This window comes from Juglans microcarpa x Juglans regia, chromosome 5S (genome assembly GCF_004785595.1).
Source record: "Juglans microcarpa x Juglans regia isolate MS1-56 chromosome 5S, Jm3101_v1.0, whole genome shotgun sequence".
NCBI lineage: Eukaryota > Viridiplantae > Streptophyta > Magnoliopsida > Fagales > Juglandaceae > Juglans > Juglans microcarpa x Juglans regia.
The window spans coordinates 5,226,797-5,238,913 of NC_054603.1; the positions used below are offsets into that span (position 1 = coordinate 5,226,797).

A 12,117-nucleotide genomic window follows, 5' to 3' on the forward strand; every position below is an offset into this window, starting at 1 on the left:
TTTGCTACATATGAGACTCGTAATTAGAGCATTCACATTGGTCTATGCATATGTATCTACAAAGTCATATTTATATAATATGATCCTAAAATCTTCTACATTGATTTATACATATCCAAATATTTAGCTAGCTATGAACAATGCTTATCTAAATTTGGATAACTACTATTCACTCCACAAAATATATTTTAATCATTATTTCTCTCTCCTCCAACTCTCTCTCTCTCACAATCCTTTCATTTTATCCATCCTTCACAACACAACAAACATTCACCTGCACATTCATTTTATTATTATAATATATTATATATATTTTTCATTTTATTATATTTTTAATATAATATATAAAAAAAAATTATTTTTTTATTATTGCATTTGTATTATTAATGTTAAATGTATGTAATGGATGCTAATTGCAAAATATATATAAAAAATTGATTTTAGCAAAAAATTAATAATATTATTATTTTATTATTATTTTGTCTCAAATATGCATAAGCCAATATGAGAGTTTTGATTGAATGACAAAGTGGTTATGCAAAAGAGGTGATTTTGCATATGTATATGTATAGACCAATGCTAATGCTCTTATTGATTTTATTTTCTGTTGTGCTTATATCAATGTGGTTTGTTGAATTCAGTATTCCTTCCAATTGGGTACCGAATTGCAACAAACAAACTATAGTGCATGCTGATGCTTTAAGGTGGATTTGGATAGATAGTTCACATGATATGAGATGATATGTTTTGAATAGTAGTGAGAATTTTTGAGTTAAGATCATGATATGAGATAGTTTGTAAAAAAATGTGTTTGGATAGTGAAATAAGATGAGATAGTTTTAAATTTTTTGAGATTTGATAAAGGGGTGGGTCCCATTGTGCACTGGTCATGTACTGTTCACACATTGTTCATGTATTGTTTACGTCAGTTTTGACACTGTTCACGCAATGTTCATGTCACTTTTCACTGTTTATTTACTGTTCATTTAAGTTGATATTTTCAAAACTGAAGAGATGAAATATTGTGTTTGGATAGCAAAAATTACTGTACAGTTTAACTCCAGATGAGATGTTTTCTTCTGAACTGTCTATCTAAACTCACCCGAAGGTAATCAATTGCATGCATGCATGCACTTTGCGTGAGAATGCCCATTTTTTCATCATGCTTTTGTTGTTACCAGCACTTCATTTGATTGATGCCTTCTATAACTGAACAAGCCCATTTTGTCTGGCCCTGTTCCTCTTTGTTACCGTGCACTCTTCTTCTTGGTGTCCCTTTCTACCAAAAATCTTGGTTGTAACTTGAACACATCGATCCCGCTACCTCTTTAATTATCATACATTGTTCCCATCAGAGCAAATAAAATGATACCTTTGTGGTATTGAACCCACTCTTTTATACCAGATTTATTTGGGTTTTTCCATAAATTTTGCTTAAAATTTCAAGGCTTAAGTTATTTTGATAAGAAGAATCATATTAGGTGTATGGAAAGAATTAAAAACTTACTTTAGAGACTGATATACCTTGATATGACTTATTAGATTGTAAAATTTATCTTTATCGTAAAATATATGTGACATATCATATTAAATGTCAGTTTTCAGGTGTTCTTGTTTGTATTTCTCTTTGTGGGTCTGGTATTTTCCTTTCAAGAATCAACAAGCGCACATCTACATGAGAACTTACAGCAATATGAATATATATTTTTCGACAGAAATAATGCATATATAGAACGTACGTAAATGATATTATCAATTAATTTTATGCCATCATATAATATTATATAATAAAAAATTATAAATCATATTTTGTAATTGGATGAAAGTACAGCTGTAACGCCCTAATAGAATACCCAAACCACATGACATATACTCTAAAATAACTAATCAATGATACAATTGGAGTCCTATTAGAATCTTATAAAGAGAAAGAACTTCTCATTCTCAAGCAATGTAATATCTCATACACCACACACTCTTATCTTTATCATATGGGATATCACAACAACCGTACTATTATGACTATGTAATAATTACTTCTGAAAACATTCAATTATCAGGCTCATGATCAATCAATTTCCAAGAACCATCGGGCTGTTGAACCATACCCTTGTTCTGCACACACCGCCATGATGCCGGAATAAGATAGTCCTCCTTCAAACCATCCATGGTCTTATTCACTAGTGCAATATCACGATGAACCACCAACTTAAACCTCCCTTTGCTCCCTTGCGTCCCTGCAACTCCATGCAGGTAACCCTCCAAATTATGCCAATTTCCCTGATTTCCACTCTTCAAGAAGTTCGATTTTGTGGTATCAATTTTCAGCTCTTCTCCCACATCCGAGTACCCTATTAATGGATAGTTGGGAACAAAATCCGGAGAATTATAGATGCGCAAGGCTCGAAGATCTTTATGTCCGGAGAACACTTTCTTGAAATCCGAATCTCCCACACGAGGGCTGCCGAATACGAATGCCGTCACCGGGCAACTTTTGTGTTGATGGTGTTTTGGCCTGTTGAATCCGTTGGCAACTATGTCAATTGCATTTAGAGTTGCGAGTGCTGCACCCAAGCTGTGGCCAACTACAGTTATGCTGATTTCCTCGTTCTTGAATTCTTCCACCAGTCTCCTAATCTCACCAAGAACCTGGATCATAAACGAAACATTTCTTCATGAATATCGTAATGTTTAAGAATGATGGGTAAGTAAATAAAGAATAATCTGTCGAAATTTACCTGGTTTCTGGCACTAGTCTTATTGAAGTGCGAACGAGAGTCATCAGAAGTGTAGATGGAATACCAACCTTGATGCACCTTAGGATGATCATGACCCTCAGCTCCAAGTATTTTGGAAGCTGAAACCAAACCAGATTCTAAATCATCTATCCATTCCAGGGTCTCCACTGTTCCTCTCCAAGCAATCACAATATCCCTCCTCCCTAAAATGGCCTTCCCTTCGTCTGTGGCAACTGCAACATACCCCATCCAGTTTGATTCCTTGCTCCATGCCTCCCTCGACAAGGATTTTATGATAAATGCTTCGGGGACTTTGATTGATGATGTTGCATAGAAGAACTTTGTCACAGTATATTTGAAAGGATTGCCGTTCTCCAGAAACACCTTTGGGAAGAAATCCTTCTTTGCATATCGGCTGCTTCCTGCAAACCTTGATACCTTCTCTGCATCAAAAGCATCGTATGTAGCTTGAGTCATTTCACCATAATGAATTATGTACCGGCGAAGATCAATGTCGAGCGGGTCCAGCAAACCCTCCCAATGATTTTGGCCGCTAAGGCTCTTCCATTTTTTGGCTGTGCTATTCATCTTATTCTTCAAGCCAAACCACCTTGTGAGGATATACAACTAATCCTATTGCAAGCCTTTATATACATGGCTTGCTTGAGATCCTCTTTGACCGTGCATTTGAACACAGTGATCAAGCAGCTTTTAATCCACTCAATCTTCTTCCTTTGAGTTTCCAACTAAAAATCTAATATATATAATATATGCTTAATTGGTGTTTCCTTTCAGCAATCAAAATAATAAAAGAAAAATTCAATCGAGATATCAATAAACTACGATATAGAATGTTTAAGTCTTATTTTATGCATTAAATAACATTATTATTCTTTCCATTTGCCACCAAACCGTAATATTACAAACAAATCGCTTCTCATTAACAAATAATAAATTAAACTCCGGCCATATTCCAACCAAATCAGCCCGTCAAGTTTTTAATTAGTACTGATCATTTTTTTTTTTTTGCCAAAAAGAGGGTGGCACCTCCGGCACTTTATTAAAAATCATCACTTATGGCGAAGGGAAACCTTATCAACAAAAAACCAAAGAACTCAACTGAAACCCAACAAAAACTCAGCCCCACCAAAAAATCCTATATAATTACCAACTATGTCTAACATATGTCGTGCCCATCTTATCCAATCTATATAGTCCCCTAATTTTCCGAGGAAATTGTAACCAATCCGTGAACATTTTATTCTCACCCAACGCACCACCATTTGCCAAAGCATCTGCAACTTGATTTCCTTCTCTAAAAAAATGCTTAAGTACTGATTAATTAGTGAATGATCTTATACGAATTAAAATAGAGAAATATATGATATTTGCAATATACTCTTTTTAAAAATGGTTAGCACATTTGTAAATCTTGCGCATTTCCTTTAAAACAAATAAGGTCCATCATTGTTTACTTTTTATTATTTGCAAACCTACATGATTTTTTTTTACTAATAAATTTCATTTTTTTCAAAAGAAGTACGCCGGACTTGCACACCAAAAGATGTATCTATCATTACTCTTATAAAATTAATATCATCCAACTTATATAGAATGGGACATGAATGTTTATTTTAATCATAATGCATGCTTCAAGCGACGTGCTAACATGCCTTCAAGATTGGCAAATATAGCTAATGGTATCCAATTAAGATCATGTTAAAGCTGACGCTGTACTGTCGAGAAGCCAGGCTAGGCGCGCACATTAATGACCATGCCCGTACATCATGTTCTTGGCTTAGAAGTCCTAATTACCACCTTTTTCTTCTCTTTTTTTTTCTTCAATTTTCTTTTCGACCAACAGTGACAAAACATTTTCCTTTAAGCTTCTCTTGCAGGTTCATGATCATCTAAATCGATCACGGCCTCAAGACATAAGTACTCGTCGTACGTAGCTTTAAAGTTATTAAAACAAAACATGTGAAAAACATGAAGATGCTTGGAAGTCAAAGAAGTTAGGTCATGCAACTTATCATTTCAATACTTTGCTTGCGATGGTGTGTAACCAAGTTCAAGTTCTTTCAGAGGATCGAGCAGATACCATTCGTAGTATTGATATGGCATAAGTTCATGATTTGTAGCAATGACGTTGTATCATCAGCTACAAGACTTACTAGATCAGGCAGCAATAATAAGGAGGCTGGAGTTTTATACTATAAACATCAGCAGTCTATTGCTGTGAATCTTTAAGTTTTGCACTACTCTCAAACTTTGATTACCATTAATTACACCTGAAATCACTGCCAATTATTAATTGAAAAATAATAAACACATCACTTTTCACAACACATTACATAATTATGTTTTAAAATCAATGGTATATTTGTAAAATACCTTCTAAAAATAACCGGAAACATGACCTTATGGTACTTTGACTAAGGCTTCTTCTAGGGTACGTAGTTGATGCATAGGAAAAGGAAAATTTGCATAAGAAGTCTAGAGATATTTCATAGAAAGATCATTCAAATAAGTGTGAGGAGGGCAGTTTTGGTGAAAGGAAATGAGGAGTGGAAAGAGAAAATGTTTGCTTTATCCATGAATCAAGAGGGAGGATAGAAGGGCAAAGGAAAAGGTAAATCAAAACCTGCTAAGGTTGTCCGGCCAAAGCTATTAGGGGAAATGCCCAAAGGACGAGTAAAGATTCTATCACAAAGACGGTCTCATGAAGGCTATAATTTGGAATGTCAAGGGATTAAACATTTTACAAAAATATACTCATTTTAAAATATATGTTATGAAATGTGTTATATATATCATTACTGCTTACCTTCTATGCATTCGTTTGAAATTTTTTTGGTTCAGAATGTCAAGGGAAATTTATTAAAGTTAAAACCAAAAATCAAAATAATAAAATAATAATGTTTTATTCTATATTATTTTTGTCAGTCAGGTCTGCTATTCATTGGTTTCACTTGGGCCTGGCTCTGGAAGTCTTGTCTTTGTATCTGGGCTTAAAATGGTGAATATGGGCTCCGTTTGTTCAAAGTTCGAACCAAACCACCACCCCCGCCTCTCTCTCAAAAAAAAAAAAAAAAAAACAGACACTATTCGAGGTGGTGGGGATTGTTGTTTCGTTCGTGCCAAGTTCTAAACGAAGTCTCGTAGATTCCGAAACAAGCTCAGACCTTTCACCTCGACCGGTTTGGTTTTTGGGTATTCTGTGTTTGTGTATGAGAAACTTTTTCTCCCCAGTCGGTCGACACCGTAACCAGAAAAATTCCTTTCCCTGGAAGCGACGAGACGACGGACCAAGCCGGCCCCGAAAGCATCGACTTCCACTATTTTCCTTTTTATATTAGACTCAAATTCTGCGATTCTTCAGGTAGGCCATCCCTTTTCTTACTGTTCTCTCTTTTCCTTTCCACATGCATCACCATATATATGGTGGTTTTTTTTAAAATAATAATAATGTTAGGTTTAGAATTTTTTTAGAATTTTATAGTTCAGTATGCGATGCTTGTTGTGAATAAGAATAATTGAAGCAACAACCTTTTTTTTTTTTTTTTTTTTCTTGTGTGTCTGAATGCATGAATTTAGGGGATAATCTCTAAATATTCCTGTGATGCTTTCAGATCCCAATCAGTCTGTCGTTTTCTGGGACTCGTACTGATCGTTATCGTCAGATCTCTATGAGCTTTTAGGAATAGCTTTATTAGGGAACCAAGAGCAGTTTCAATTACTCCCAGGTAGTGATGGTATCAAATGTTTTGGATTGGATGGAAACTATAATGTTAAAATCGGAGGGGCAAGCTTTGTTCTAGGCGTGATTTCTCGAGAGGATGTTGCGAGGCAATTTCATTGGTTGCTAGTATGGCTGCCTTACTAACCATTGTATTCTTGGCAGCCCCAGAATAAGAATTAGATGGGCATTCATTGTGTCTATTAAAAAAGAAAAAGAAAAATACTTTAGCTAGTCTATAAATGGAGTGTGCCAATGCCCGAGTGTCATGCCATAGAATATTTATATATTCATTTTGAATCCGGTATTCATTGTTCTACGCATTCTCATGCCAAAAAACAGATTTTTTTGCCAAGTGAAAATGTACAAAGTTGGGTTGTTTTGACTTAACCTCGTAATTTGGTAATTAGTTAGCCATTTGAGCTAGAAGTTGTTATTTGAGAATCAGAGGAATGTGTGTTCTTTGGAAATATAGCATATAATTGATCTTTCCAGTTATTTTTATGTGGAATACTAAATTTAGATATATTTATCGGGGAAGTTATGCTGTACTAAGATGTGATCTGAATCACTTCCTCTTGTAAACAACCTGTGTACTTAAGCTATGCCTTTTGCATTTTTGAATGGCGAAACAGGATTTGTGTAATGAGCTAAGTCGTTAGGATGCATATTTTTTCTGGTTCAGCTATCACATATATGGACCGAACCCAGTTGTTTCATATTCTTTCTCTTGCATCATTTCACTAGTTGATTGTAGCTTGTACCTGCACTCTTTATTTGGAAATGGTGGCGATGAAGAAGGCATTTTCAGAGAGTACTGCATAGTGGCTGAAACAGAAAATGTTCTGGGTAGAGGTGAAAGGCGAAGAAAGATATGCGTGACCACCCAAAGTGGTTGGGATACATGGTTTTCATATTTTGGCTTGAATCTGCTTATGCATGGGCTCTTAACTCTCTGTTTTGTCTTTCATTCATTCCTAACTGTTGGAATAGCTTATAAAAAAAACAATGAGAATAGATTATAGTCGAAGATAGTTCAGCCTGTCTCATAGAGTACTAGAGTATACAGCTTTTAGAATGAAATTGTATTAATTAAAGAGTATACTTTTGCAAGTTGTGCCTATTACTTCCTGTGTACACGGGCTATGCCTATTTCATTCATATCAATGATATTTATCATTAATGTGCTTCCTTGTGTTTTGGAGATATGTTTCAGTTCTCTTTGTTCCAGTTTGGAACTTAATCTATTTTTACCTCTAATGTGCAGATAAATATTAAGATTTGGGTTGCTCATATGAGTCGATTACATCATTGCATGATGCTTTGTGACTAGGTAATGAAGGGTTTCTATGAGAGAGCCGTTGCTTCGAAATGTTCTTCTAAAAGTTTAATTGATACCTCAAGTAGATGTCCACCATCTGTTTCTTCAGACCCAGGATCCAGTACTAGTAAGTTCCCCAAGGCCTCCTTATGGTCAAGTATCTTTGCATCTGCGCTCTCGGTCTTTGAGACACGTAGTGAGCCATCAGATAGTGAAAAAAAGGCAGTTCATAGTGATTCACCGGCTTGTGAGAAGAAGGCAGTTCATATTAGACACAATGGATGGACAGCAGCTTTGAAAAAAGCTGTGGCTATTGGCTCAATGAGGAGACTTCAAGAGCGTGTAATGGGGTCAAGCAGGACTGGTGTTTCTAGCTCAACTAGTGACATATGGCTATTAGGTGTGTGCTATAAAATCTTGCAGGACGAGTCATTTGGAGATGCTGATTCTAGCAATGGATTAGCAGCATTTGAACGAGATTTTTCATCAAGAATTTTGATGACATATCGTAAAGGTTTGTTCAATGAAATATTCGCTTTGCTATGGAGGATCTACAGAAAAAGCTTTTGCAAGTTTGAATTGCTGTTATAAAACCATTATCCCCTTTTTTTCTACAGGTTTTAATGCTATTGGAGATTCAAAGTATACAAGTGATGTTGGCTGGGGTTGCATGCTTCGCAGCAGTCAGATGCTCGTTGCTCAGGTATAGTGCTGCTATATTATATTCTTGCCTGATTATCATTATATTGTTTTAAAATGATATTTGAATTTATTATTCATTAGGTTGTTTCTTGTTTTTATCATGCTTTTTTTTTTGGGGGTCAATGAATGACTACTACTTGTCGTTGCAGGTGTTGCTTTTTCATCGTTTAGGGCGATCTTGGAGGAAACCTATGCAAAAGGTGAGGTGCATGGCATAGAAATGAGATATCTAGCATTTTAGTTTTTTGTTCCAAAAAAAAGGCGAGATGAAGCTTATTCATCATATAGGTCTATGAGTTACAAATAATTCTCAACCACCCCTATTAATTTTAATATGGTTTATTTGCATCATATGCAGCCATTGGACCGAGAATATATTGAGATTCTGCACTTTTTTGGGGATTCTGTGGCATCGCCTTTCTCTATCCACAATCTTCTTCAAGCTGGAAATGCTTATGACCTTGCTGCTGGGTCATGGGTGGGCCCTTATGCCATGTGCCGCACATGGGAAACTCTAGCCCGCTTTATAAGAGAGGCAACTGACCTCAAGGACCAGCCACTTCCTATGGCTGTTTATGTTGTTTCTGGTGATGAAGATGGGGAGCGAGGTGGATCTCCTGTTCTTGGCATTGAAGATGCCTCAAGACATTGCTTGGAGTTTTCAAGAGGTCAAGTTAATTGGACGCCCATTCTTTTATTGGTTCCTTTGGTTCTTGGACTTGACAAAGTCAATCCCAGGTTTGTAAAGTCGCTGGAATTTTCACTAATTGTCCCTTATCTTCTAGTCTTTTGTAATCCTGGGAAGTTATAGAATCTAGATTAGCATAGTTGTGTTAGATCATGGTATGTTCATGGTTTTGATGGGATTGGTGGTCACTTGTTTTATTGATCTTGTTGAGGAAAGACTTGACAGGAGCTTTTTAATCCAGCTTGTTGGATTGCCCGTAGCTTCCTGAGTAATAATTTTAAGGAACTTTGATGGAGATCTTAATGAAATCCCAGTATGTCCATATCCACTTAGGTTTCAGTTTTAATTTTTAGAAAATGTAACTCAGTTTATTGGGAATCTCAAGGTCATAAAAAAAGGCTTGTAAGTGTAATTAAGCTAAACAGCCATATAGCAGACAATGGCAATGCTTTGGGTGAGATAGAGGGAGTTAGATTCTTCAAATTTTGTACAACATTAAATACAACCCATACATCCACATGCGATGGAACCCATTTTATGCCTTCTGATCCAACTTTTAGGGGAGAGGAGTTGCCATTTGGTCCAAAGACCATTGATAACAATTGTTTAATCTTTTTAGAATCCATGAATTGAAGAAACACGAACTCGATCTGCTAGGAATTCATTTCCCATTGACATGAGCAGGGCATTCAATGGTGATCCTGTACATGTTTTACTGATTGTGGTGTGACCTAATATGCTGGTTCTGAGATTTACTTACGAAAAAAATATTGATTCATAGAATAAGGTTATGTAGAAAATATTAACAAATACATTAATCAATGATAGAATCAGTGAAATTTAGAATTTGTTTCTATCCTGCTTCCTGCTATATATGATAATTACTCAATGATTTCTCTTTCATATTCTTTCCAGATATATTCCATCGTTGCAGGCAGCATTTATGTTCCCACAGAGCCTTGGTGTCATAGGTGGGAAGCCTGGGGCTTCAACTTACATTGTTGGTGTGCAAGATGAAAAAGCTTTCTTCCTTGATCCACATGATGTTCAGCCGGTATATAAGCCTGACTTGAATAAATTGCTTCCTGTTTAAATACTTGTAATTGCATATATTAGATGGATAGAACTATATTTGTAGAAATTGATGAATCTGAAAATATTTCTTTTAAAAAAAAAGTAGATTTATTTTAACTTTTGAGAGACTAGAGGAATGAGAGGAAGGGAGATGGTGGAAGCATGGACTGTGATTTTGTAGAGAATATAGTCCTGGAAAGAGCTCAAAGGAGAAAACTGATCGTGTTTTATCTAGTAGTCAGGATTTACTGTTTCCTTGGATTGGAAATTCCACATATATGCATGACCTGCAATTTTGTTCGGACTCGTTGAATTTCCCCACGAAATAAAATTTGATAACTTGTTTCTCCAGTGAGAAGCTTGCAAAATAAGAAATGTGAATCGACCAAAAAGCGAAGGTGGATGATTGAAATTATCTCCAGCATCCCGGCATCCTTCTTTGCCATTGGTGCATTCCTTTTTTTTATCAATGTAAACATCATTTCATCTCAACTTCTTCTTGTCTACAGGTCTTAAAGATGCTTATCATTTGATTGGTCTTATGTTCTAGGCTGTATATTGAGCATAATGAAATTGTGGTTTCACTCTTGGATGAATGTAATACTTTAATGCTATTTGTTGTCAGGTGGTTAGTGTCAGTAGGGACAATCAAGAGGCTGATACTTCATCTTACCACTGCAAGTAAGCCTATTGCTGAGACTGAATCACTTTCAGTATTTACAGTTTTTGGTTTCTTTTTTCTACTTATATTTTTACCGATCAAAAAAAAGTTTTTTGGTTTCTTTTTATTTTGCTCTCACTCTCGCTCTCTCTCTCTCTCTCAGTATCATTCGGCACATACCATTGGACTCAATTGATCCATCCTTAGCAATTGGATTTTATTGCCGAGACAAAGGTTTGTTGCTCCCTCTTGACTGAATCTCATGGTTCTGCTGCTAATCACTAATGACAAAAGTTTTATTGACGAAAATATTTTCTTTTTCATTTTTCTATATTGGCAGATGATTTTGATGATTTTTGTTGCCGGGCATCCAATCTTGCAAATAAATCAAATGGTGCTCCATTATTTACTGTGGCTCAGAAGCATAATTTGTCAAAAACTAGTAGTCATCCTGAATCATCGGTCGGTACTGATGGGATCCAAAAGGAAGATTCCTTTGCTGTGATGGCCATGAGTGATGCTGAGGGCCATTCACATGAGGATGAGTGGCAACTCCTTTGATTAAGGATCACTTGGTGGGTTCTAAGGCCAGCAAGAAGGTTGGAAATTTTGTACATGATTTGGGCTTCTGTTTGGTCTTGTGCCAATTCCACAGGGTTCTCACTACCTCTGCAGTGGTTCTGTCTTACTCAATCCAGTTTGATAGATCTGCATTTGTAGTACGAACATTGAATTATTAGAATTCTTTTTCTATGTATTTTGTAAATAACTTTCCAAGTGTCAATATGATAAATTGATTAGAGAGATTTATTATGCTTATATCCAGCAGTAATATCGAGTGATAACCAGTGGTGAGAGTATTATTTTCCTATCTGGTATATGGAGCAGCTTCTTTTACTTATTTATTTCCCAGACTGTTACAATGGCCACAATGGGTTGGAACTCTCAGCCTGTACGGAACCAATTCTGTCTATTCACCAGTTGGACCCTGAGGTATCAATAATATTCCTGACCTGGCATTGGGCGCTCCTGTCTGTTGTTTAAGGGTGGCATAATGGCACTGAATTTTCTTGAATGTCATGGTTTCTCATGATTCTCTTTCTTCTTTTTCTTTGCTGGCTGTCCAAATCTTCGCGTGTTACTTTATGAGCAAAACGGTATCTCGCTGAACCAGCTGAAAACATCCTTGGATTG

The 12,117-nt window shown here is 35.9% G+C and overlaps 2 protein-coding genes across 2 annotated transcripts; one reads left to right on the forward strand and one right to left on the reverse strand.

The window, feature by feature from the left end:
* Positions 1–1,914: 1,914 nt before the first annotated feature.
* On the reverse strand, positions 1,915–3,428 carry LOC121267623 (phospholipase A1-IIgamma). The gene is made up of 2 exons (XM_041171579.1): positions 2,739–3,428; positions 1,915–2,649 (listed from the first exon to the last, which is right to left on the reverse strand). The coding sequence occupies exons 1-2, from the start codon at positions 3,324–3,326 to the stop codon at positions 2,050–2,052; spliced, it is 1,188 nt and encodes a 395-aa protein (XP_041027513.1). The 5' UTR covers positions 3,327–3,428; the 3' UTR covers positions 1,915–2,049.
* A 2,364-nt stretch (positions 3,429–5,792) lies between these two features.
* Positions 5,793–11,737, forward strand: LOC121267621 (cysteine protease ATG4-like). Its single transcript, XM_041171578.1, has 9 exons — positions 5,793–6,120; positions 7,745–8,312; positions 8,416–8,501; positions 8,650–8,700; positions 8,859–9,238; positions 10,104–10,242; positions 10,888–10,943; positions 11,087–11,157; positions 11,264–11,737. The coding sequence occupies exons 2-9, from the start codon at positions 7,814–7,816 to the stop codon at positions 11,482–11,484; spliced, it is 1,503 nt and encodes a 500-aa protein (XP_041027512.1). The 5' UTR covers positions 5,793–6,120; positions 7,745–7,813; the 3' UTR covers positions 11,485–11,737.
* Positions 11,738–12,117: the final 380 nt, after the last annotated feature.